This window comes from Gopherus evgoodei, chromosome 5, assembly GCF_007399415.2.
Source record: "Gopherus evgoodei ecotype Sinaloan lineage chromosome 5, rGopEvg1_v1.p, whole genome shotgun sequence".
In the NCBI taxonomy this organism is placed as follows: domain Eukaryota; kingdom Metazoa; phylum Chordata; order Testudines; family Testudinidae; genus Gopherus; species Gopherus evgoodei.
Window position 1 is genome coordinate 123944537 of NC_044326.1, and position 27518 is coordinate 123972054.

A 27518-nucleotide genomic window follows, 5' to 3' on the forward strand; every position below is an offset into this window, starting at 1 on the left:
CCTGATTTTTCTTTTTCTAGGCTATTAGATATCTTAGCTGCAAGGAAAGATCCTCACGGGCTCTCTGGAGAGATTTTGATAAATGGAGCTCCTCGGCCTGCCAATTTTAAATGCATCTCTGGATATGTGGTACAGGTAAATGAGCCTGCAGTTACTGTCTGCCTTTACTGTTTTAACCTCCCTCCAGAGAGACAGACAATCTGGATTACAACTAACCACTAATTGATTCATACAGACCTGTGATGAGAATTATGGTATAAATTTATTAACAAAAGAACCTGATACAAAATGTAGAAACGAGTGTAGTGTTTCTTACTCTTTTTCTAGTGTCCCATTTTTTGATAATTTTTTTTCTGTTGTAAACAAACACCTCATCACATTTGATAGTTTTTCCATTTGCTACTACACTTTGGTTATTATACTGGATCTGACTGAATTTCACCTGAATTTGAACTTATTTTCATTGGCCTCAAAGACTACAATAAGATGTTAAACACAAAATCTTCTCTTATTTTCAACCCAATTGTTATGTTGCTAATCATTGCTGAAAATTTGCAAGAAAATGACCTGCAGTTAGAATCATAGAATATTAGGGTTGGAAGAGACCTCAGGAGGTCATCTAGTCCAAGCCTCTGCTCAAAGCAGGACCAATACCAACTAAATCATCCCAGCCAGGGCTTTGTCAAGCCTGACCTTAAAAACCTCTAAGGAAGGAGATTTCACCACCTCCCTAGGTAACCCATTCCAGTGCTTCACCACCCTCCTAGTGAAATAGTGTTTCCTTATATCCAACCTAGACCTCCCCCACTGCAACTTGAGACCATTGTTCCTTGTTCTGTCATCAGCCACTACTGAGAACAGCCTAGCTCCATTCTCTTTGGAACCCTTCCTTCAGGTAGTTGAAGGCTGCTGTCAAATCCCCCTTTGCTCTTCTGCAGACTAAATAACCCCAGTTCCCTCCACTTCTCCTTATAAGTCATGTGCCCCATTGTTGATTCTTTCAGATGTGTCTACTTTACATTTATTTCAATATTAAATTTTATTACAGTATTGTCTTGAGGGGTCAGCTAGGATAAGGGCCCAATTGTATTAGCTTTGTACAAAGTTATTTACATTACATTTTTTTCATTTCTCCTGTTATTACTTGTATATTCAGATTTCTGCTTTGCTCTTTTTGCCTCCAACTGCGATGTCCTAGAGAGAGCTTAGGGTATGTTCACACTGCTACTGGAAGGAAGCCTACTAGCCAGTGTAGGCAAACATGGTTTTAGATTATCTAGCATTAGGAATTCAATATAGTAAGGATTTGGGCTTCTATTTCCACAGACCACAGCCAGGCATTCTCCAGTACAAGTAAACAGACCACTAGAGGTTGGGGCTTCTCTGGGCTCGGGAATCTCCCTAGTTCACTGGCACAAAATCCCTCAATACAGATACCACCGTGAGAAGTTAAACAATGTTAATATGATTTCAAAAGTAAAGATAATTTAATTGTAAAGGTTGTTGCATATATCTGAAAAGACTTTGCTTGTTGATGAAAGAAGCTCTGTTGGACCCTTGTATCAAGAGTATCATATTTATGAACTTTGGTCTCGTTCAGTTTTCCCTTCCTGCAGATGTTAGTGCTTATTCATTACAATATTCTTGCATGGTATAAATAAAGGAAAAATTAAGCTTGAAAGTAAAACTTGCTAATATTTTTATGTCTTGTAAGAATGATGTGGTTATGGGGACACTGACAGTGAGAGAAAATTTTGAGTTCTCAGCTGCACTTCGATTGCCAAGTACCGTATCTGAACAGGAAAAGAAGGAACGGGTGAACCAAATCATCAGGGAACTGGGTTTGGCCAAAGTGGCAGATTCCAAGGTAACTACACATGGCATAGCATGACATGGTATTTAATATTACCAAACAAGAAGCTGAGGTATGAGACAGTTAGTGTTGTAATTACATAACATTTAACAAAGCAACCAACCTAATTAGAATGTTGTAGTTACAATCAGCAAACATTTGAAAAGGCGGAAATGCAGAGTTAAAACTACCTTAAAGTATACTTCTACCCTGAAAAGAGACTTGAAAATGGCATTGTGATGTTCTATACATAGTATCTCAGTGATTTCTATATCAAATGTATAGAATTTACAATTCAGAAAGTGTTTTTTCCTAACTTCCATCTCTGTAGTTAAACCCTGGGTTCTGTAAATGAAGCTGAGTTGTTGCTTTCTAGCACTTTATCATGAATAATAAAGATTCTGCATATCAAATGATGCTTTGTGATACTTCGAATGGGGGATGTACAGATGTCACTGATTGGTTGAGCAAATGGAATTTAAATAATTCTGTTAAAAGAACAGATGACATCTCAGTCACTCTCATAGGAATAAAATACAGTACAAATTATTTTTGTCCTGAAAGTAATCAAATATGACTTTGCATACGTGCAGGGAGCAGATCTGTGGATTTAGAAGGTGCTCTTTTCATACTCACTTTTCAGAATAGAATTGCACTTTGCTCCCTGACATCCCACCATTTGTGCACCATTCACACACACTAAATACGAGTCTATATGTATTTTTTAATCCTGAGGTGCTTAAAAGTCCTGGGGATTAGCAGCATAGAGACACATTTTTCTTGTTTTAAATTTACAGCACTCTAATAAGGCACTCTTTAAAAAGCTACCTTCATTTACCATCTTAACTGAATCTTAATTTTTTTTGTTAGAAAACTGGATAATTTTTTCATTTTTGATGCATTGCTATCATTTCATCACTAAATAATGTGACTGTGTTTGTTTCATTTAAAAATTGGTTTCTGATCTAACACCTGAAGTTGGCTCTAATATTTTCCAGGATTTTGAGAAGGTTAATAAAAATTAGTTAATTAAGAAACCTCCTTTTAAAGGTGTGATGCTTTTTTTGCACTAGGTTGGCACCCAGTTTATTCGTGGTGTATCTGGGGGAGAGAGAAAAAGAACCAATATTGGAATGGAACTCATTACTGACCCTGCAGTCTTGTTCTTAGATGAACCAACTACTGGATTAGATGCCAGCACTGCCAATGCTGTCTTGCTGCTCCTGAAAAGGTGACTGCAATGGAATCACCGGGAAAGAACTATCTTGTCTTTGATAGAAGTGTACTCTATATACTATATCTGGAATTAATATATGTTTAGGAATAGTCACAGCCTGATGTATTGGTTTATGACTGGGTTATTCCCATGTAAGGGAATGGAAACTGCAGGCTTCCACAAATGGAATTTCCTTCTAATTCTGCTATCAGCTAGTGTAGTGCGTTAGCAGTCATCCCTCCCTCTCTGGCTCAGTGGGAGGCCACACAACTTCATTACATCACTGGGGCACTGCCCTGTTTCAGGGGAGTTGTGATGTAAGTGGTGGGGTCAAGGCCCCTCTGGCAGGATAGAGCAGGGCAAACAAACAGTCTCGGGGATCCAGCCATCAGCCAAGACAGAGGAATCAAATAGTCTTAGGGAGTTCAGGCCTTCAGGCAGAGTGAAACACCAGACAGTGTCTCATCCTCACCCAGGCAGATGGCAGACAAATGCAGGCCCCTTGGCCTAAGGTGAAGAAGCTGCCACCCCATGGGTCCCAGGCCCACCCTACTCCACCAGGTCCTATTCCAGGGCCCTAACAGTGGCAGATGGTTCCATAATTGGGTCAGGGGGGATCCAGCCACAATACACTGACCTGGATTCAGGCAACAATACAACTGGACCATAGGCAGGGTGTCCAGACAACAACTGAAAAATCAGGACAGGGGGTGTGGGTGTAATAGGAGCCTATATAAGAAAAAGACCCAAAATTGGGACTGTCCCTATAAAATTCAGGACATCTGGTCACCCTAACTATAGCTGGCCGTCCCTGGACTACTTTCTGCTTGCCCACCATCATGTACCTGCAGCTCAGGTTGTCCCTGGTCTCTTTGGGGTATGGTGAATGGCAGTCCTGGCAGCTCTTTGCCTGAGTCAGTCTCCTTCAGCAGCAGGGCATGGCAAGGCACAACACAGGTTTCACTCCAGGGAGCTGCAGCAACCAGGATACATTTGCTGCCTTCCCTGGCTCAAACTCAGCTGGGTTATAGGCTCTCCCTTTTATACTTCCTGCCCCACCCCTTAGCTTTCAGCAGGAAGGGTGAGCCTAGCCTGGCTCCACCCACCAGTGATCACAGAATGACTCCTCCCTCTCTGACTCAGTGGGATGTGTCATAACCTAGTCCCAGATTTGGACCTTAGCGTCCAAAATATGGGGGTTAGCATGAAAACCTCCAAGCTTAGTTACCAGCTTGGACCTGGTAAAGCTGCCACCACGCAAAAAATTAGAGTGTTTTGGGGCACTCTGGTCCCCCCAAAAACCTTCCCTAGGGACCCCAAGACCCAAATCCCTTGAGTCTCACAACAAAGGGAAATAAACCTTTTCCCTTCCCCCCTCCAGGTGTTCCTGGAGAGATACACAGAAGCAAACTCCGTGAATCTAAACAGAGGGATTCCACCCTCCCCGTTTCCAGCCTTGGAAAACAGAAGTACCGAGAGCTAATCTCTCTTCCCCCCTCACCCAGAGGGAATGCAAAGTCAGGCTAGTAAATCTAACACACGCAGATTTCCCCCTGACTTCTTCCTCCCACCAATTCCCTGGTGAGCACAGACTCAATTCCCTGGAGTTCTCCACTAAAGAAAAACTCTAACAGGTTTTAAAAAGAAAGCTTTATGTAAAAAGAAAATAAATACATAAAAATGGTCTCTCTGTATTAAGGTGACAAATACAGGGTCAATTTCTTAAAAGAAATATGAATAAACAGCCTTATTCAAAAAGAATACAATTTAACACATTCCAGCAACTACATACATGTAAATACAAAAAAACCCAAACCTATCTTTGTACTCACAACTTGGAAACAGAAAATTAGAAAGCAGGAAATAGAAAAATCCTTCCCATAGCCGAGAGGGACAGGCAGAAGACAAAGAACTCAGACACAAACTTCCCTCCACCCAGATTTGAAAAAGTCTGGCTTCCTGATTGGTCCTCTGGTCAGGTGTTTCAGGTTACTTCTTTCCAGGGGTAAGATACATTAACCCTTTGCTATCTGTTTATGACAGGATGCCAGTCTGCCTCACTACAATGGGTCAGACTCTCTTTCCCGTCCCACAACCCCCACTGTGCCAAAAGGGGCAGGGAGTTTGGACCAACAAACAAATCCTTTTGGAGGATCTGCCTAGGGAAAGGAACTTTGATATAGAAATCTCATGCATTCACAGTTACCTATCCTGCCAGTTCTCAATATCCCTAGGACAGCTCTCTGAATAATGTGTCATGTGTTTGGAGTGGGTGAGGGAATGCCACACCTGATGGAAGGAAGAGCATTGCTAGTTACTTTATACTTAAACGCTTCTGCAGTAATTTACATTACTTGGTCCTGTAGGTATGAGAGGTTAGAATCTGACCAAAACTTGATAATCCCCACTTTCTCTTTGTCCCACCTAATAAGGGCTTTAGGATTTGGCCCTTTTAAACTTTCTTCTGCTTTGTTTGCTCCATTATATCTTATAAAACAATATGCAATTTATCCTAAGATGTTACAGATATTTGCACAAAAATTTATTTTCTATAAATGGTTCTTTGGAAAATATATGGTCTTTCATCTCATTTCAGCTATCAATTCATCAAAAGAATAATGCTTAAGTACACATCATGAGAATAATTCATTATAAGGGTATACTTTATGAATAATGGGCCAAATTCTGAGGTCCGTATTCTTCTTTGACTCAGTTTTTACTTAAACAAGCTACTATTGAAGTTAATGGGCACTTGCTTAAGTAATGATTGAGTACAAATTGAGAGAGGACTCCAGGATTTGATTTGATCTGTTTGTCATTACTTCAGATTATGAGTGGTATTAGCCATTCATAGCAGAAAGAAAATATAAGAGAAAAGGAATGCTGTAGTTGCAGAGGTTGAATGCCTCTCCTATTCTGTTTTTTTGCATTCAGGATGTCAAGTCAGGGGAAAACAATAATCTTTTCACTTCATCAGCCCCGGTACTCCATATTCAGATTGTTTGATAGCCTGATGTTACTGGCTGCAGGAAGCCTGTTGTACCATGGCCCTGCTCGGAATGCTCTGCAGTACTTCAAATCTATTGGTGAGCTTTCAAAGGGAGTTCAAGTCACAATGGTGGTCTTCCAGCATATTGTATTGATATTGACCTCTAGCCTTCCAGCACATTATACTGATTTTTGACCCAGATTCTCAAAGGTAATTAGGCATCTAACTCCCATTGATCTCAGGGGAAGTTAGACACCTAAATACTTCCGAGGATCTGGGCCCTACTGTATAAGTAAGGAATGAATGACATCTTGTTTAACAATGAATTCGGTATTAAAAAAAAGGAGCAAATATCATTTATTTAAGCTGTGAATCCCCATCACTGTGGCCTCTGAGATGATGAACTATGCTAAAAGCTTTGTATCCCAAGACCAATCATCAAGACTCATCTTCCTGTAGAGCTTGCATCAAAAGTGGAGTGTAAGATATGAACACTATTAAGATATAGCAATTTTTAATATTTTAAAGAACTAAATGTTTTCTAACCACATATCCTAATTCAAAAGTCTTAGCTGTGTTGTGAAATAATGTGTTTAAAATGTTTATCTGAATATTCCAATAGACTCTGTCAGAGCAGTTGGGGCAAGCATGTTCCAGAGTCAGTGGCACTCCACTAATAACATCCTGCCTTTAAATCCTGGATGTTTGTATATAAGGACTTTTGAGCAAGAGCATCTCAGCTGATTGCAGCTGCTAAGAATGCATATAGAGAGAGAAGTTGTTCATTAGGTAGTTAAGTCCCAAATCTTGCAGAATTTGATACATTACTATCAATACCTTAATTGCATCCAGAAATGAACAGGAGGAAGCCGATTCAGACCTTGGAGAACTGATCTAATGTTCTCTGTACATCCTACCCTGCTAAATAAATGAGCAGCTGCATTCTAAACCAAGTATAATTTCTAAATGGTCTTTATGGATAGTCCCATATGAAGCATATTTTAATAATTCCATAAGGAAATCACGGAGGCATGGATAATTGCTATGAGATTCATGAAAGAGAGAAATGTTCATGACCAAATGGAAAAAGACATTTGGCTACTAATGCTTCCTGGGGATTCAGAAGGAGTCAGGAGCCAGCAGTACACCCATGTTGTGAAAATAGGGACCAATATCATCCCTACCAAATCCTTTAGATGCTTATGCCACCCTAAATGTATCACTGTTTTGTCTGGATAGACTTCAGACAGCTTAGTGTCTCATTCAAGCCCCTATTTTGGTCAGGCATTTGAAAGCGTGGTGATCATCCAAATCCAAATCTGAAGTGTGCCTTCGTAACGGAATGAACCAAAATTCTGGAACCAAACACACATGAACTTTGTAGTTTGGGCCCATTCTATTTTTATCTTTGGTGAAGCTGACTTGTTGCATTAGATGGTACCTTTTGATGGCTAATTGCTTTCCCTTTAAGACAGTTTTTAATAATATTACCCTTAATATTGCAACATATTTTTCCCATCTATTGAATGACTTATTTTAGAGATCTGATATTATTTCTTTGCAGGTTATGAATGTGAGCCATATAACAATCCTGCTGATTTTTTTCTGGATATCATTAATGGAGACTCAACTGCTGTGAATCTGAGCAAATCAGAATTTGTCAGTCAATACAATTTATCAGGTATGGGAGCTGGAGGTCAAGTGATTGTCCACACTGATCCCATTCATGATGCACATGCACCCCATGTGTGCGAGATCAGATTCTTTTTGAATAGCAGTATCTGTTATGGCCACACCTGAACCCCTAATGACCTCTTCGCTATCATAGGTGAAGGATAAGAGGTGGAGTGGTTGCAGTCTATACTCTGTTCCTTCTTAGTAACTGTGGTGCGTGCCGGAACACCTGCAACACGTGTCTTCATGCAACATAGCTTCTCCTCACTTTGTGAGCTTGTTTAAGCTTTTTAAGATTTAATTTATTAATTTTTAACTTTACTTTCTTTGTTTTGCCTGTTGGGAGGGGGACTTAACTAAGAGCTTTCCAACACCCCTTCTTTACCTAAGGGTATTCCCACATCATGCCAGATTCCAAGTCTCTGGGCTTCAAAACCTGTCAGTTGTGCAACTGTACCATGCCTATTAATAACAGGCACTCGAGACGTCTCACCCGCCTGGGAGAGGAGTACATACTGGAGCATTGCTCCAAATGCCGCTCCTTGTCTAAAAGCAGAAAACTCTTTTGTTTCTAATTTTGTGCCTGCAGTTACTTGTGGGTAAGATTACGGCTAGATTGTGTGATTCAGCCTCCAAGATTTTAACATAGTTTTCAGCTTTACATTCTCAGGGAACTTCTTGGGGAGTTGCATTCAGAAAATATAAGGTCCCTGAGAACATGAAGAGAAACCTGTGTTATGGCATCTGAACCACACAGTTTATTCTGGGACATGTTTGGTTTGCCATTAGATATTCTGGCCACCCTGGAAAAAATGCAGGAGGCAATACATGTGGTTTAACTAGGCCACAACTTCATTCACTTAAAATACCTGGGAGTATACCCAGCAATAAACTGTACAGTGCATGTCATCATCATTTCCACGTGGTCCCCAACCTGGTCCTAGGTATCCCATTACTGGGATACTTCTTTGTGCCCGATATGGAAATAAACTTGAGCTTTGAAGCTTGAATCCTGATCTGAATTGCTGTAACATTCTGTAGGTTTAGATGTGGGATTCTGGTTCAGCCTCGTCTCTATTTATGCTAAGAGATTTTTGAGGATAAAATGTAGCCCTTTCGGAGGGAAAAGAAAACTTTAGCATATCTAAACTGCCATGAACTAATTTCTGTCCTTAGCTTTCTACTGCTATTTCTCCTTCAACAATATATTTTTTTTTAATCTGAAGAAACCATTGAAGAGGACAGAGGTGATAAGACTATTGCTGAGAAATTAGCGGAGTTGTTTTCCAGTTCCTCTTACTACAAAGAAACAAAAACAGAATTAGAGAAGCTGTCTTTGAAAAATAAAAGGAAGATGAGTGCAGATTTCCAGAAAATCACATATAGCACTTCCTTCTTTCACCAGCTCAAGTGGGTGTCCAGACGCACATTTAAAAACTTGATATATAACCCACAAAGTTCCATGGCCCAGGTAATTTTAGTGAATCTTTAAAACATGAACAGTTATAAATAGTCTGTTTCTTTCTGAAGATGAGTTGGGTTGAAATATAAAATGTTGGCTTCTAATAATTAAGAAATAAGCGAAAAAACTTCCAATTGATTAGCCAACAGTATGACTTTAAATAGTCTTTCACACTGTGGAAATCTTTACATAGTCAACTAAGATAGAACATATTTTTCCCTTTTCTTACCTTTGCTTAACATGTACACTTCTGGAGCAGCAAATGGAAGGATTGATAAACTATTTAGAATTGATAGATTAATGACAACAAATGCAGTAATATAAATGTACGCACTGATATGTCCCACCACTACTTTGGCCAGATTCAACCTGATCCTTACAATGGTGTCCAGTGAAAAGAGGGGAGCACAAGAAGCCTTCCTTTCCTCACTTGCGTAATCCATGTGAGGATCAGGCGGAATTGCAGCCCCGTAAAGTGGGGATTTCAGGGACTGCTCCCATGTTACTCCTGTTCCCAAAAGGGTGAGGAAGGGCAGGCCATGGCTCTGCCCTTTTTATGCACTGATCAACAGTGTTGGGCAGCCACGCAGGGGAGTAGGCTTTGCCCTACAAAGCACAGAAGTATTGCATATGCAGAGTCTGCATGCCCAGGAGCTCCAGTACACATTATATCTGAATGCCTTTTTGTGCTCTCATTGGCCCGCTGCATCTCTGAACTGTGCTTAAATGCATGTCAGCATTGCTCTGCACTGAACTATGCTTAAATTACACAATCAAACCTTTGTGAGCATTTTTCAAGGATGCAAACATTTTCCAAAAGACTATGATCACCGGCATACGGGAGATCTGTTCAGAATCTCTCACGTTAAAAGGTTTTTGGAGGTATATCTGTACGTTGATATTATGGATATCCCTAATAATTGGTTTGTAAACACTTGATCTTGTGACAAGAATTATACCCTCAAGCTTTATAATACTCCAGGATTAATGGTTCTGAGTTTCTTTCTCACAATCTTTTCTATCTCCCAAACCTCATTAGGAATGGATTTCAAATACATTCTATAAATGGTGCACAGTTCACTAAGCCGTTGTTGCTAATCCTCTTCAAATTGGTCTTGATATGATCGTTGTTTTCCACTACAATTAGCTTAGTGGCTGAATTATCCCTGACATTTGGTCCTTTAGCAGGTTCTTAGTGATATGGTCCCATGTGTGAAATGCTTTATAGTGTTAAGACTCATGCATCCCTCATGCTTAACCATGACTGAACTGCCTGACACCATCATTTTTGCTAAGTTTTTTTTTTTGCTTCTACATATTAAGAAATAATCATGTACAAATTTTCATCATTCTGATTATGTCATTAAAGCCATTCATACTTTTTTATCTGTTGGAAAAATTCATGTTTATGTTGGCTTAAAACTAACAATAATTGAATTGTTCTGGAATCAAGTAGGCTTTAACATCCTTTCTATTGGGCTTTACTGTCAAATAAATTATTAATGTGGTTCAATCCCCCCCCCTTAGATCCATTATTGAATAGATTTAAAAATACACCCTTTGTTACAAGTACAAAGTTGCTACTTTAAAAAATATATTGTTTGAACCTAGCATTTGAAAGAAATAATAGTTTAGAAGTGATTTCTTTTCTACTTTATTGTTTCAGTACAAAAGTGAAGGAGGTTTCTCTTTACTTCAGCAATGTCTCTGCTCCCTCCTCCGCACTTAGTATATTAAAGATCCTTTTGTTATAGTTATTAAACTAGTACTATTTTTGGATATATTTGTTTGAGCTGGAAATATTAGAAATACACATTTTGTAAACCAAACTCTTAAAATTTATTTTTTGTAGAAAAGATAAGGTTTATTCTCACTTTGGTTTGTATTATGTTAGGAGTTTTTGTTTTTGTTTGCGTTAGGAGTTTTGTTTTGTTCCTCATCAGCAGAGCAGGGATACTAGTTTTTATCTAGTACAAGAAAGCCTTTGCCAGTCTTAAATTCTGAGATCTGGGCTCCTTGAATATGAAAATTCTCATGGTTTAGTGGCTGAATTATCACCCTTCAATCAATCTAATAGCTCCTAGAATTTCCCAAGTACCAGCTGTGTATTTAAACAAACATTTGAGGCTCTTTTAAAATAATATCAACAAATAAGACATTGAACAGGCAAAGGGTAATTTGTTTTTATAAGTATATTTCTAGAGGGTCTGCTGATGACTTTTGTGAAGAAATGCATTTGACATGTGTTGGGGGAATTGATTGAAAAGTCCTATTGCCAAAGCAGTAAAGGATTAAAAGATGGAAATATAACTAATGCCAATCAATATGCTTTTATCAAAAGTTGAGGAATGTGCTGTCATGCTTTGAGGTGGTTTAGAGTTTGGTTAGGCTGCTGCACAGCCATTATGGATCTCCTTTTTTGTGGCTTTTTCCAAGAGTTTCCTTTGTTCAGGACCTGACTCTCTAGCCAGATTCCTTTAAAGTCCCATCCCTTCTGGGAGAGGACTTCTACCTATGCTCTCATCTGGGCCTATTTCCTCTGACTGCCCTGTATTTTCTTTTAATCTCATCCCTCAACTTGATCACATCCTCCCCAGTTATTCCACGTTAGGTTAACAGATTTCTCAGGCTCCCTTAAACCCTATACTCATCCAGAAAGGATTAATCTATACATCTCTTCACAGGTTGATAAAGATAATTGTGTTGATGTAATAGACTTCTGTAAGACATTTGTCTTAATATCAAATAACATTAAGGTTTAAAAAATAAGCACTATAAAATTATTATAGCACACACTAAATAGATTAAAAACTAACTGGTAGATTTCAAAACATAATTGTTAGAGAATCACCAAGTGGGGCGTTTTTACTGGGATTCTCTTGACATCAATTCTTGACTCAACACTGTGCAAAAATGTTATTAATGGCCTTAATCATTCATCATGAAGTTTGCAGATGACAAAAAGATTGGTGGAGTGTAAATGATAATGAGGAGAAGTCACTTATACAGAACAATTTGGATCACTTGGTAAGCTGGGCACAGTCAAACAGCATACATTTTAACAGAGTCCACTGCAGGATCTAGGAACAAAGAATGTAGACTACATGTATAGGATGGAGAGTTGTGTTCAGGAAAGGCCCCTTAAAAGGACAGATGGGTCATGAATGTGACCTCACAGTGCAGTGCTATAGTTAAAAGGGTTAACAAGAATCTTAAATTTATAAACAGGGCAATATGGAAGTGGCATTGGTGAGTCCATAGCTGGAATGCTATCTCCACTTCCAGTACTAAATATGCAGAATGTTCAGAGAAGAGTCACAAGACTGATTCAAAGTGTGAAGATATCTTATAGCTAAGAGCTTAAAGTGTTCAACATGCTTAGTTATTGAAAAGAAGGTTAAGAGGTGACTTGAGCACAGACTATAAGTACCTACTCAAGGAGAAGGTATCTACTACTTGTGATTGGAACAGATATCCAAGGAAAGTGGTGGATGTCACTGTGTCTCAATGAGTCACAGCTGAGAATACCAGATTCAGGACAAACTGCTGGAAAATAGGGCAGACTCACCCTCAAACTAATGGGTATTCTTCCATCACATATACCAAGCCAGTAACAAAAACTTCTCTCTCACCACACTGGTTAACAAGAAGTCAGAAATGCAGTCTCCTTAGGCATCCCAGCCCTTCTTTTACCACCCAGACACCAGACTATATGATGAGTGGTTATTTAAAACCATTTTCATCAAAGGGTTCTTCTAATCCCACATAGCCGGGTCAATATATAACTCAGATCTTACCAAATAATCGCGCTGTTGCCAGTCCTTTAGTATCTAATATCGAAAGGTTTATTTCTAGTAGAAAAGAAAGAAGGGAGAGTTAAAATGGTCAAGGAAAACAAATACATACATTTATTGCAAAGTTCTTGGATCAGGTTTGTAGCAATGATGGAATAAACTGCTGGCTTGTAAAATCCCTGACAACTTCCGAAAAGATTGGAAGGGCCTCGGCCCATTGTTTGGAATGCTCCTTTTAGGCCACGTCCAGACTAGGAATTAAAATCGATTTTAGATACGCAACTTCAGCTACGAGAATAACGTAGCTGAAGTCGAATTTCTAAAATCGAGGTACTCACCAGTCTGGACGGCGCCGCATCGATGTCCGCGGCTCTCCGTGTCGATTCCGGAACTCCGTTTGGATTGATGGAGTTCCGGAATCGATGTAAGCGCGCTCGGGGATCGATACACCGCGTCCAGACTAGACGCGATATATCGATTCCCGAGCAATCAATTTTAACCCGCCGATGCCGCGGGTTAGTCTGGACGAGGGCTTAGTGTAAGTCCAGAGATCGGAGCAGGAAGGAATCCACATGGAGATGCTTCTAGGGCTTTTTATGCTTTCTCCCATGTGGAGGGAAAGCTCTCAGGTCTTAGTCTGTGGAAAAGTACAGGCACAAGATGGAGTCCAGGGTCACATGAGCTAGTCACATGTCCTTGCGCGCTTTGATGAATCATAGGAGCAGTCATTACCCCATATTCTAGCTAAAATGTCATCAGAAAGGCATATCGAGGGGGGACAGATTTTTTCTGTGGCCTATTATGTTAATTAATGGGCCACCAACTTGAATGTTGGCTAGACTGGATGCCAACTACCTTGTGGGTGTTATTCTAGGAGCAAACACATTTGAAATACAGATATATAGTCAATATTCATAACTTTGGTGAAAAGACGATACATGCATACAAACAGGATAATCATATTTAATAGCTTGTAACTTTTCCATTGATACCTTACATGACATACCTGGTATAAAATTTGTTGCATTCATATAACAGCAAGAATGATATATATGGTCATATTATAATCATATGTCACAATGAATTATTCAGTACTTATAATCTTTTAATCAAGATTTAAAAAAGTTACTGGGTTTGATGCAGGAATTTCTGGGTGATATTATATAGTTATGCAAGGGGTCAGACTAAAGATCACGATGGTCCCTTTTAGACTTTTAAATTTATAAATCTATGAAAGCGTTAACCATAGATATATAGAAAGCAAGTCTCCTTGTAATTTCCATACTATATTCTGCTCTCTGATATAGAGGAAAGATAATCACAACTTAAATACTTGTCCAGACTGCAAATTCCCAAATAGATACAAATAACCGTCAAAGACTGTGTTAAACTCTTTATTTTCATAATGAAGACATCCAGAAGCCCTAGTGAGGAGTGACTTTTGAGCTGATATATAGACTTTTTAACAAAAAAATGTTAAAGCTGGAATTGTTTTATCTTGCTCATATGATCAGTTGACCTCTTAGAATGGTTAATAGCAAGCATCTGATGTCATCCAAGAGAACTGTCCAGGAAGACATAATTGCAAATTTGTCAGTTTATCTTCCTATATCTTCTGCAATGAGTGTCACACTTCCTTTTTTTCCTGGTCCACAGATGCACTTCAGTTTTTTGTAGATGCTATTCATGTTGCTTTCATCTGCAAGATTCTAGAATGCCAACTATCTTCTCTCATTGCTGTCATAGTTTTCACTGCAGACCTGCTTTGGCTACACTACAGATTTTCTATACTGATCTTGTAGCTGATTTTTGAGGCAACAGTGAATGAACCAGATGTTTATTTTTCAGTAGGGAGCATATCTCTGGATCCCTCTCATTAAATCAGTTTTAATATCTGTTTGAAGCAATCCTACCACCTTTGAGCTGTACAGTAGCTAGCCAGACATCTTATACCATTAACTTGTTTCAGAAATTGCACAAATAAAGTTTAAGAATTTATTAAAATGTGTTTGAACAGTGATACAAAAAATCTGTGTTGATGTATAATTCTTGTTGGTTATAAAATCACATTACTCTCGTCAGAACGTAGAATGAAAATAGAATACAATAAAATACTGTAGAGTATTTTGTAAGAACATTTGTGTCAGTTCACTAATGAGTAACCGCTGTTGCTGTTTAGTTAGGCTATTACTGTAGTTATAATTTTCAATTATAATTATCTGTAATAAAATGCAAATTCTTACTTGCTTTTTCTTCCAGCTGTGTATTACAACTGGTCTGGGAATAGTTGTAGGAGCCATTTTCTCTGGAATAAAAAATGATTCCAGTGGCATTCAGAACAGGTTAGTAAACATGGGAACTGAACATTTTAATAGGGCATACACACCATACTGGATAGTTCATTTTGTTTCGATTTTTACTTAGCCTCTGTTCTTGTGCTAAAGTAGGCAGACTTCTACACGCTGTAGAAAATACATGACATTTTTAATAAGTATCTGTGAGAGAGGAAAAACAGTGTGTGTTTGTACCATGGTAGCATGAAGAGACCACAGACCAGGACCCCACTGCACAGACACAAACAAAAAGACAGTCCCTGCACTAAGGAGTTTAATAAGGTTATGTCACATGGAACAGTACCTAGGGTATATACAAGAAAGGGAGTTGATAGACTACATGGGAAGCAGTTTCCACCTGTCCTCAGCCAGAAGTTTGACTATTTTCTAACATAAGATCAAAAGGTGACTCTTTCCAGTAAACAGTTAATTTGCTTCCTGTATCTTTATTCCGTTTTCATGTAGTAACAGTCTACCCATCTCCCACTGATAAATGTTCTTCCTTCCTCATTAGCTAAAAAAGCTATTTGCAGAGCTAATTTTCTTGCTTTTGTTTGTTCTTTCCACAGAGTTGGTGCTTTATTCTTTTTGACCACCAATCAGTGTTTGAGCAGTGTTACAACTATTGAACTTTTTGTCACAGAAAAAAAGATATTTATGTAGGTAAATCCCTATGTAATAGAAAACATTGCATGTTGCTTTATTTGATGCAGTATCAGTTTATCTTTAATTTATACACTAACTGCCCCTTTTCCATCTATCAGTCATTTTTAGGGTCTAGTGATGAATTTGTTACTGACGGCACAGCTTAGCATTCGGTCCTAAGAGAAATGTGAACTATCCCAGCCCTTTCGTATAGTATTAACTCAAAAGTTTAATGATAATGAGAATATGAGCATTGATAACTGTCTGCTTGTCATTTTAACAGAAAAACCCAACTATTCTGGAGCTAGAGGCAGAGCTTGAGTAGATTACTACCACTTTGTCCTCCACAGTATTACCCCTGATTACTAGTCTCTCTCAGTAGAAGTATAGCCCCCAAACCAGAAACTGGTTATCATTGTTATACATTTAATAGATACGGTCAAAAACTCTACTGCCAGCTAGTGTAAAAGAAGTCAGTTTTCACATCTATGATGCCAGCAATCTGGATTTCAGGTAATTGATTTTCACAACTGAGGAATACGGCATTGTTAAAGTGTGAGAAACACAGAACAACTTTTAAAGCTGTGGTGGTGTTCCTGTTTCTTGACTGATTAGGCAAAATGCCTATCTTCAGGAAGAGGGATTGAAGAAAGTCACTGGGGCTATAAATTTTCCATGAAGATGTAGCAGTTGAAGAAGCAGACTATAAACAGGATTAGGGGAATTTTAGAAAATATTTTTTTTTCCCTAGGCCATTCAGGCCCTGTCACAGATACCATTTAAGAAGAATGAGGCTACTATAAGATTTATTGGCTGTATACAGAATTTAAATACAACTTTATCTCACCACAATCAGCTGCTCACATATAAACTAATCAAATGTTATAAAGTTTAGAGAAACAATTTCTTGATATTTTAAACACGTGTTTCCTAGAAATGCTTATTCTAGGGCATTGATTCTCAGTCACTATAACTGGCTCTGTGGATGAGGGGAAAGCAGTGGATGCATTATTCCTTGACTTTAGCAAAGCTTTTGATATGGTCTCCCATAGTATTCTTGCCAGCAAGATAAAGAAGTATGGGCTGGATGAATGGACTATAAGGTGGATAGAATGCTGGCAAGATCATTGGGCTTAACAGGTAGTGATCTATGGCTCCATGTCTAGCGGAGTGCCCCACAGGTCAGTCCTGGGGCCGGTTCTGTTCAAAATATTCATTAACGATCTGGAGGATGCCGTGGATTGCACCATCAGCAAGTTTGCAGATGACCCTAAACCAGGAGGAGTGGTATATAGGATAGAAAGGGACCTAGACATATTAGAGGATTGGGCCAAAAGAAATCTGATGAGGTTCAACAAGGACAAGTGCAGAGTCCTGCACTTAGGACAGAAGAATTCAATACACTGCTACAGACTAGGGACCGAGTTTCTAAGCAGCAATTCTGCAGAAAAGGATCTAGGGGTTACAGTGGATGAGAAGCTGGAGATGAGTTGACAGTGTGCCCTTGTTGCCAAGAAGGCTAATGGCATTTTGGGCTGTAGTAGAACTGCCAGCAGATCGAGGGACGTGATCATTCCCCTGTATTTGGCATTGGTGAGGTCTCATGTGGAGTAATGTTTTGGGGCCAACACCTCAAGAAGGATGTGGAAAAATTGGAAAGAGTCCAGTGGAGGGCAACAAAAATGATTAGGGGGTTGGAGCACATGACTTATGAGGAGAGGCTGAGGGAACTGAGATTATTTAGACTGCAGAAGAAAAGAATGAGGGAGGATTTGATAGTTGCTTTCAACTACCTGAAAGAGGGTTCCAGAGAGGATGGATCTAGACTGTTCTCAGTGGTAGCAGATGACAGAACAAGGAGTAATGGTCTCAGATTGCAGTGGGGGAGGTTTAGGTTGGATATTAGAAAAATTTTTCACTCGGAGGATGTTATATACCTACCTCCTAGAACTGGAAGGGACCCTGAAAGGTCACCAGGTCCAGCCCCCTGCCTTCACTAGCAGGACCAAGTACTGATTTTGCCTCAGATCCCTAAACGGCCCCCTCAAGGACTGAACTCACAATCCTTGCTCAAACAACTGAGCTATCCCTCCCATTGGTGAAGCACTGGAATGGGTTACCTAGGGAGGTGGTGGAATCTCCTTCCTTAAAGGTTTTTAAGGTCAGGCTTGACAAAGCCCTGGCTGGGATGCTCAAGTTGGGGATTGGTCCTGCTTTGAGCAGGGGGTTGGACTAGATGACCTCCTGAGGCCCCTTCCAACTCTAATATTCTGTGATTCTATGAATTTTTCCAGACTACTGTACCCCTTTCAGGAATCTGATGTCTTGCGTACCCCCCAAGTTTCATCTCATTTGAAAACTACGTGCTTATAAAATCAGACATAAAAATACAAAAAAGTGTTACAGCGCACTAGTCGGGCCAGATTAACTCTCCTGTGATTTTGTGGGCCCTTGTATACAAGTCTTTTTCCTAATTTAAAACAAAATTATAGACTCATAGACTCTAGGACTGGAAGGGACCTCGAGAGGTCATCGAGTCCAGCCCCCTGCCCTCATGGCAGGACCAAATACTGTCTAGACCATCCCTGATAGACATTTATCTAACCTACTCTTAAATATCTCCAGAGATGGAGATTCCACAACTTCCCTAGGCAATCTATTCCAGTGTTTAACTACCCTGACAGTTAGGAACTTTTTCCTAATGTCCAACCTAAATCTCCCTTGCTTCAGTTTAAGCCCATTGCTTCTTGTTCTATCATTGGAGGCTAAGGTGAACAAGTTTTCTCCCTCCTCCTGATGACACCCTTTTAGATACCTGAAAACTGCTATCATGTCCCCTCTCAGTCTTCTCTTTTCCAAAGTAAACAAACCCAATTCCTTCAGCCTTCCTTCATAGGTCATGTTCTCAAGACCTTTAATCATTCTTGTTGCTCTTCTCTGGACCCTCTCCAATTTCTCCACATCTTTCTTGAAATGTGGTGCCCAGAACTGGACACAATACTCCAGTTGAGGCCTAACCAGCGCAGAGTAAAGCGGAAGAATGACTTCTCGTGTCTTGTTTACAACACACCTGTTAATGCATCCCAGAATCATGTTTGCTTTTTTTGCAACAGTATCACACTGTTGACACATATTAAGCTTGTGGTCCACTATGACCCCTAGATCTCTTTCTGCCATACTCCTTCCTAGACAGTCTCTTCCCATTCTGTATGTGTGAAACTGATTGTTCCTTCCTAAGTGGAGCACTTTGCATTTATCTTTATTGAACTTCATCCTGTTTACCTCAGACCATTTCTCCAACTTGTCCAGATCATTTTGAAATTTGACCCTGTCCTCCAAATGACCCTGTCCTCACAATTATGGCATCAAGGCTATTAACGCTATACTAACGCTATACTAAAATTGCCTTTTAATAGACCTAAAGCCATTCTGTGGTAACATTTTAGTCTTAAAACATGCAGAATATAGTTAAGTTATTTCAAAATAGCCTACTTCTTACCTTAGAACAGCTGTTACATTACTTTTTTTCTGGGAGGGTCTTTGGGTGCAGGAGGGGGCTCCAGGCTGGGCTGCAGGAGAGGGTGAGGGGTGCGGGCTCTGGGAGCGAGTTAGGTGCAGGAGGGGATTCTCACCTGGGGCGGAGGATTGGGGTGCAAGAGGGGGTGTGAGGTACAGGTGCCGTCCAGGAGGCGCTTACGTCAAGCGGCTCAGCAGGGCTCAGGCAGGCTGCCTGCCTGTCTGCCATAGCCCCACACCACTCCTGGAAGCAGCTGGCTGCTGGCACATCTCTGCACGCCCTTGGGGGGAGGGGAACAGCGTGTCTTCGTGCGCTGCCCATGTCTGCAAGCACCACACCCACAGCTTCCACTGGCCAGTTCCTGGCCATTGGGAGATGCAGGGATGGTGCTGAGGATGGCGGTAGCACGTGGAGCCGCCTCCCCCACCACTCCAGGGGCTGTGGAGACATGCCAACAGCTGGACGCTTTCAGGAGTGGCATGGGGCCACAGCAAGCAGGCAGCCTGCCTGAGCCCTGCTGCGCCCCTAGCCCGAGGCCCTGGGATGCAGCCCCTAAAGCCCCTGCGCTAATCCGGCCCTGCACACTATTACTAAAAAATTGCATATTTTCTCATTTTTACCATATAATTATAAAGTAAATCAATTGGAATATAAATATTGTACTTACAATTCAGTGTATATTATATACAGTAGTATAAACAAGTCACTGTATGAAATTTTAGTGTGTACTGATTTCCCTTGTGCTTTTTACGTAGCCTGTTGTAAAACTAGGCAAATATCTAGATGAGTTGCTGTATCTCTGTAAGACCTCTGTGTACCCCTGGTTAAGAACCACTGTTCTAGGGCACATGTAATAAAGTCTGTATCCACAGTGCAGTCGGTTGGCTACCACCCTCAGTATCAAAGTTTCTGAGCTTTAGCATAGAGCCCAGCTAGCTCAGGTGTAAAGATGTTTCTGTTTGTGGACGGGATCAACACCTGAATAAGAGACCAAATTAACTCTGCAGCAAAGATAAGCGTAAGCAGGCTTTTCGCCACTTAGTCCCAAGTGAAACTCACAAGAGCTGGTCCAAGAAGTACCTACAATCAAACCACTACTATGTCATAGTGACCACTAAAATAATTAAACTGACCATTTGTAGGAAAGGGATCATACCAACAGCTAGCACTGTGATACTAAACTTGAGAAAGGAGGTTTTTGGGGTGGTTGTTTTTTTTGAAAAATTAAGAAGATAATCAAAAAGACTCTAAAGTAAAAATTAAGGGATAAAAACACTAGACTCAGCATGGAGCTTGCTTAAGCAGTTCATAATTCATGGAACCGATGTATCTCCCTAACTAAAAGTAGTACCAGGAGGGCAAGAAAAAAGCAGTATGGTCAAATGGCAAAGTTCAAGAGGTTATTCAAGCTAAGTAAAGTATGAATCAAAAAATGAAAAATGAAGACAATAAAGAGGAGCATAAACTATGGAAGATAAAAATGTAAGATATAACTAAGGAAGACTAAGAAGGTTTATGAAGCGCAAATAGTTAAAGGCATAAAATCAAAAAAGGAAATATGTAAGTATATCTGAGAATCAATAAATCCACTAGACTGACAGGAAATAAACAGAACAGTTAAGGAATACAAACACTGCAAAGAAGTTAAATGATTTCTTTACATCTGTCTTCACTGCAAAGGATGGAATACGGTATTCAGGTCATCCAATCTCAAAAAGGGTACAGCAGAAATAGAGTGGATTCAGAGAAGGTGTCAATGATTTGAGGCACAGAAAGAGTTTCATATGAAAATGGATTGAAGAGAGTGGGATTGTTTAGATTAAAGATCAGATGAATAATATAGTGCTTAACTAAGCTACAAAATAATGAACAATAAGAGAAGCTCAATCAGTACTCCTGTATACCCTGTATTATAAGGCTTCAGGAGCTCTTTAAAGTGTTTGTTAAAATGTAAGTTGGTCACTATAGATCATGGCAGGGACTTAGGTGCCCAGATTCTATTAAAAGTAATGGCTGTTGGGTGTCTAACTCCCTTAGGCTGCTTTGAAAATCCCAGTCTATATGGCTTCATTGCTTTATTACTGAAATATAATCTGTAACATACATATATATTTCTGTGTTCTAGACATGAATATATCAGTGGTTACTACAGAGTATCTGCATATTTTTTCTCAAAGATAATAGCTGATTTAATACCCATGAGGACTTTACCAAGCATCATCTTCACCTGTATAAATTATTTCTTAATAGGCAAGTATCCTATAAAAGAAAGCTGCTTCAAAATGAACTATGGTCATTCACTCTTTCCTTTGGCAAACAATTCAGGTATCCACAGGTGGTCTGTTTGCACATCTTCCTTAGAGGGTCCTTGTCCCTGTTTTTTTTTTTTTTCCCTCCCTTTAGCATATAGCTTATAGAAAACCTTTATTCGGGGGGTAGGTTAGTAAACAGATTGTTTTGAAGCTACTTGCTGTTAATACAAATCTGAAGTTAGCTTTGGTAAGCTTTTATACTGATTTATGCATTCCTCCCAAATTCTGTGTATGCCTTTTTATGATTTGTCTAATCTAATGGTTATGGAGCAAGAGACCCAAGGGTATTAATGAACTTGACTTTTCTACAAAGTTAACTATGCTAATAAATTGATTGGACCAGATTTGCTGCCGAGGTAAATTGGGTAGCTTCACTGACATTAATGGAGCCACACCAGTTTACACCAGCTGAAGATCTATCCATTTATTGCTATTCATGATGATAAACAATACAGTACCATTGTGCAGCACCTAACGGGTTAAAAAGACATCATCCCTGTTTTGACAAGATTACAGTCTAATACGATCAAATCAGTAGGACTGCTCACACTGAGTGAAAGTAAAAAAAGAAATAAAAAATCTTGCTCTAAATTAGGCAAGCATAGATCAGAAGGGTATCAAACAACAGAAGGTGGCAGAGAGTAAATCACATATAAATGAAATTATTATACAGTGATTTATAGATTCTGATATTTTAAAGTATAGACCAGTAGAGTATATAGAGAAGATATCATGAGAGTAAAAAATCAAGGGTGGAAAACAAGACAAAGGAGTGGGTTTTGAGCAGGCATTTGAAAGAGGTTGTTTAGCGTGCAGGATGACCCTACTACAGGGGTAGGCAACCTATGGCACATGTGCCGAAGGCGGCACGCGAGCTGATTTTCAGCAGAACTCACACTGTCCGGATCCTGGCCACCGGTCCGGGGAGATCTGCATTTTAATTTAATTTTAAATGAAGCTTCTTAAACATTTAAAAAACCTTATTTACTTTATATACAACAATAGTTTAGTTATAGACTTATAGAAAAGACCTTCTAAAAACGTTAAAATGTATTACTGGCACGCGAAACCTTACATTAGAGTGAATAAATGAAGACTTGGCACACCACTTCTGAAAGGTTGCCAACCCCTGCCCTATTACTTCTTCCCTGCAGCTGGACTACTTTATTTGGCCTTTTAATTGACCCAGCTTTAGGTACAATGGATATAGGTTTCCATTCTTAATGCCTATTATAATCCAAGATATTCATTTTCTTTAAAGTGGTGTTCATGCAGTAGGACAGGACATTTTATGGTTGATAATACTCCTTTTCTGCAAATAAAAGCAAACTATATACTGTGGTACTACAAAAAGGTATGTGCATAGTACACACGAAAACCTAATCTAGGAAAAGACAGACAGACTTTTTCCCTCCCCCCATTTCTTAGGTTTCAAGCCAACAATTGGGGCCTTCTTTATCCTGATGGTTACCCTTATACTGGTTGCCTACACAGCCAGTTCTATGGCTCTGGCTATAGCAACGGGACAAGATGTTGTGGCTGTCGCTAATCTCCTCATAAATATTTGCTTTGTTTTTATGATTGTGAGTGATACATTTTTCTGTTTTTTCTCTTAAATGTTTGTTGTACAAAAGAAATGACAATGAAATGCCATGTGTAAGTAATTTGTTTTTAAAAAACGATATGTGCTTTGAAGTACATCAGCAGAGCCCTTTGGAATTTTAAGAATACTGTCTAATCCTTCCTGTTGATATCAGATCACATTATGAACACATCTCCTGTAAAGTGAGACAGCTCAAGTAAGCAGATGTAAAAAAAACAAAGTGGCCCAGAGCAGTGGCTCCCCATTGCTTTGCAAGTGACTAGCATTTGATGGGTAACATTGGTCTCTGACTTATTACCTCTGCAGAATTACATGACTTAGACTAGGTCTACACTGGGGGGAGGAAAGGGTGGAGTTGAACTAAGATATGCAACTTCAGCTATGCGAATAGTGTTGCTGAAGTCGGCGTATCTTAGGTCGATTTACCTGGCCTTGAGGACAGCAGCGAGTCGACTGCTGCTGCTCCATCGACTCCGCTTCTGCCTCTCACACGCCGTGGAGTTCCAGAGTCGATGGCAGAGCGATCGGGGATCAATTTTATCACATCTACACTAGACACAATAAATTGATCCCCAATAGATCGATCACTACCCGCCGGATGACATAGTCCCATTTAAGGGTATTTTGCATGGCCTTGGCAAGTATGGGTGTAACTGCTGGTAGTGTTGCAGGAGGGAGGAAAGCTTTTGGAAGATTCTGTGGAATACACCAGAGCCTAATCAAAGTCCTTGAACTAAATGATTGTTTTTGTCCTCCTCTGATATGGATTATTCTTAGCTATAAAAAGAAAAATCTATTAGATTGCTCTTCCAGAGCAGATTACGGAGCTTTTCTTTTCCAGGGCAGTGGTGATCTCTGCCAGCTTTGTTTATATTTTTTTACCCATTGCCTCTCTTGACCAAGATTTAGGCCTTTTATTTCTATAATTTAGTCATGTCAGAGGATAGTTGCTGAGGAACTGCTGGATTTCTTCTCTTGAGTTCTTCCTATTTTAGGATGTCAAAGGCTAGAAAAGGGAAGCTCCAACTCACTATAGTATGACTTGAGGGAGATTTCAGGCTTTCCTACTGCTGGGAACCAGAGAAAAGCTCATGTTCCTTAGGACTCTCATGCTTTAGGAGGAGGCTTAAGACCTGTGCTTCTGAGTGAAAATCCTTTGTTTCCTGCCAAAAACCTAGTGATGGCCCAGCAGGCCACTATTGCTTCAGGTAGAAAGAAACTGTCCTGTAAAGATTCTAAGTAAACTTCTGCCTCAAATACAACTCCAGTGCATTTCTTCCCTTACTGTCTGAGACCATGGAACGACCAAACATCTCGTGTAACAAAGGGCCTAATCCTATTCCTATTGACAGGAAGCAGGTAAGGCCTACGGGATCAGGCCCAGATTTAGGATTCTATATGCATCATGCATGTGTACATTTAACATTAATGGCAATTATTTCTGTATGCTGAATAAGACCTGGTCTACACTAGAAAATTAGGTTGTTTCATGCGGGGTGTGAAAAATCCAAACCCAGGAGCTATGTAGTTAAGATAATTTAAGTCCCTTCGGAGACAATACCAATAAAAGAATTCTTCTGTTGTCCTAGCTACTGCCTTGTGGGGTGCAAGGGAGGGAGGGAAGGATGCTTCAAGTGTAGACAAGCCCTAAGCATGTCACAATTTAAAGTGACTCAGGACTCTGCAAAATTCTCAGGACATACTTTTGACTGTTTCTTTACTGTTTGTAGATTTTCTCTGGCTTGCTGGTAAATCTCACAAGCATCGAATCTTGGCTTTTCTGGCTGAACTATTTCAGCATCCCTCGCTATGGCCTGACTGTGAGTGCTATATTTTCTGTGCATTGTGCTGGAAACACCTTTTGAAAGAGATCACCATTATCTTATAAGAAATAATGTCAACCAATATTATTCCAGTTATAATTGGTAAATACAACTTACCACAGATAAGTTCTCCCTGTCTCTTTACATTCTCGGTACAGTGCAGTAGGTCTCACAGTTTCAGATATGTATTGTAATACGAATTAGCATAGCTCAAGAAAATGCAGTCAATAGACAACAGAATCATGACTAGCAGTAGGGCCTGAAAAAGATTACTCGAGTCATTGTGATTCTTTGCAGGTTGCAGAACTACTCTCCACAATACATAATGAATACTAATTTAACTTAAGTATCTGCTATAATGGTGGTTCCCATTTCCTCTTAGAAGTATGAACAACTTCCTAACTCCTCTGCATTTTTCATTTCTTATGTTTTGGCCATTGCTTATTTCATGTGAAACTGGATAATTCCCTTCCTTTATTGCCATAACGTTTTAATAATAGCATGCCTGGGTACCAGTGAGATATAGGTAATGCTGAGGTGGGCTATTTAAAAACCAGATTATGTCAATTTCAGCAATAGCTACAAAGAAGGGGAAAAAGAGTGATTTTCTCCTCCACAACCAAAAAAAAATAACTAAAAAATCCTGGTTTTTTCCCCGCATGTCTTTCACTTTTTCTATTTAGATTGTAAACTCTTCAGATGAGGGACTGTCTTTACTGTGCCAGGCATATACAAGCACAGAGTGAGACCCAATTTCAATAAGGGCATCAGGCACAACTGTGACACAAATAAGTGCACTCCTTTCAAATGTTTATACAGATTGCTACAGTGAGCCCAGTAGTGCTAATCTGAAAGCTGTATCCCTGTTGCTGCTGTAGAAGTGGCCTCTTGTGGCTGATCTTTTGAACTATATACTTATGTCGTATATAAGCGTAATCCAGACATTATTTTCTGATTTTTGTGACCTTTCCCACAGAAATGATTTGTAATCCTGAACGCAGTATCTAAAAGATATTCTCTAGTTCAAACAGGAATTAATTTAGGGAACTTCTATGACTTGAGTATTACAGATGGTCAGATTAGATGATCACAATGGTTCCTTCTGGCATTATAATTATGAAATTTAGTAGAGAATACACAGTCAATCTGATCAGTCTTTTGGAGCTGGCAGGGAGAAAAAAAAAGAAGTGGCATGCCTCAGAGGCCTGTCATATAAAATAAAAAATTGAAAAAGCTGAAAGAAATAGATATTGTATCTTATAGCATAAGAGAAATAAGCCAGTAGTAGTATTTTAGTTCAGAGACAGTTTTGCTCTGTTTCAATGAGTTTCCATCGTGCAAGTCTCCCAATAGCAGTTTGTGCAGCAGCAGACCCTGTGCTTATGGCAAAGGTAACGTCTGCACTTATGTCACAAAGGGGGCTATTTTCACAGTATTTAACCAATACTTTAAATATTATTATCTGAAAATTAGACTAAACTGTTTTCAGTGGAAGGATTTCTTCAACACCCTAGAAAAAAGCTTCGATTCCAGACAGTTTTTCAGATTTTGGCTTATAATGTTGATATATACTTAAATGGAAACTTTTGTTGGTTTGTTTAGTATGTAGTAATTTATTAAACCTGCTTAAAGGTTCCCTCTTGACTACCTAATATTTTTGTTTTTATCTTTAAAGGCTTTGCAAATTAATGAATTTACAGGTCTAAGCTTTTGCCAGAATGCCAATGTGACTGGGGTCAATGTAAGTTGCATAACTTCTAGTCCATTTACAATGTAAGTATGCAGTTATTATAAACAAGTTCTTGCAAGGAGCCCAAGTTCAGTAAACTACAAAATTGAATCTGAGATTTTTTTTGTCGTTGTTTTCCCGGTGCCTCAGCTAACAGTGGGTCTACGCTTTATAACTGAATACTTAGCCTCTGGAGCAGTCTCTGTTTTTCAAATATTTGGTGGTTCATTTCAGATAAGTCATGTAAAGCTTAGACATTTAAAACTATTTCAAGTGCTAGAGAAGGTAGATGGGACAATTTTTAAAGAAAGCATTTGAGAGAACAGATAGTGATCCTGGAACAGTTTAAGATCTGTTCTTGAAAACCATTTCAGGACATGGCAAGTTTTCCTGTGCAGAAAAGGACCCAGCAGACTATTTTTAATGTGTGCTTTATACTTGTAATATTAATTTCTTATTGCATATGTAAAACTGCACTTTGAAGAAGATCTCATAGTTTATTACCAAAGAATAGTGAAAGGAAGAGGAATTTCCCTTAGCTTTGGTACTCTCTGCCAGGTTCTACTCAG

General features: G+C 39.4%; 1 protein-coding gene across 1 annotated transcript in view; it reads left to right on the forward strand.

Annotated features, from left to right (window-relative positions):
* The window catches only part of LOC115652609 (ATP-binding cassette sub-family G member 2-like), a 34224-nt gene that overhangs the window by 5526 nt on the left and 1180 nt on the right, over positions 1 to 27518 (forward strand). Inside the window, exons 4-15 of the mRNA XM_030564887.1 lie at positions 21 to 135; positions 1715 to 1867; positions 2926 to 3083; positions 6003 to 6154; positions 7622 to 7738; positions 8958 to 9202; positions 15247 to 15329; positions 15890 to 15979; positions 21608 to 21732; positions 23223 to 23377; positions 25128 to 25217; positions 26896 to 26993. Of these exons, the coding sequence (XP_030420747.1) occupies positions 21 to 135; positions 1715 to 1867; positions 2926 to 3083; positions 6003 to 6154; positions 7622 to 7738; positions 8958 to 9202; positions 15247 to 15329; positions 15890 to 15979; positions 21608 to 21732; positions 23223 to 23377; positions 25128 to 25217; positions 26896 to 26993 (1581 nt within the window). The remainder of the gene's footprint in view (positions 1 to 20; positions 136 to 1714; positions 1868 to 2925; positions 3084 to 6002; positions 6155 to 7621; positions 7739 to 8957; positions 9203 to 15246; positions 15330 to 15889; positions 15980 to 21607; positions 21733 to 23222; positions 23378 to 25127; positions 25218 to 26895; positions 26994 to 27518) is intronic.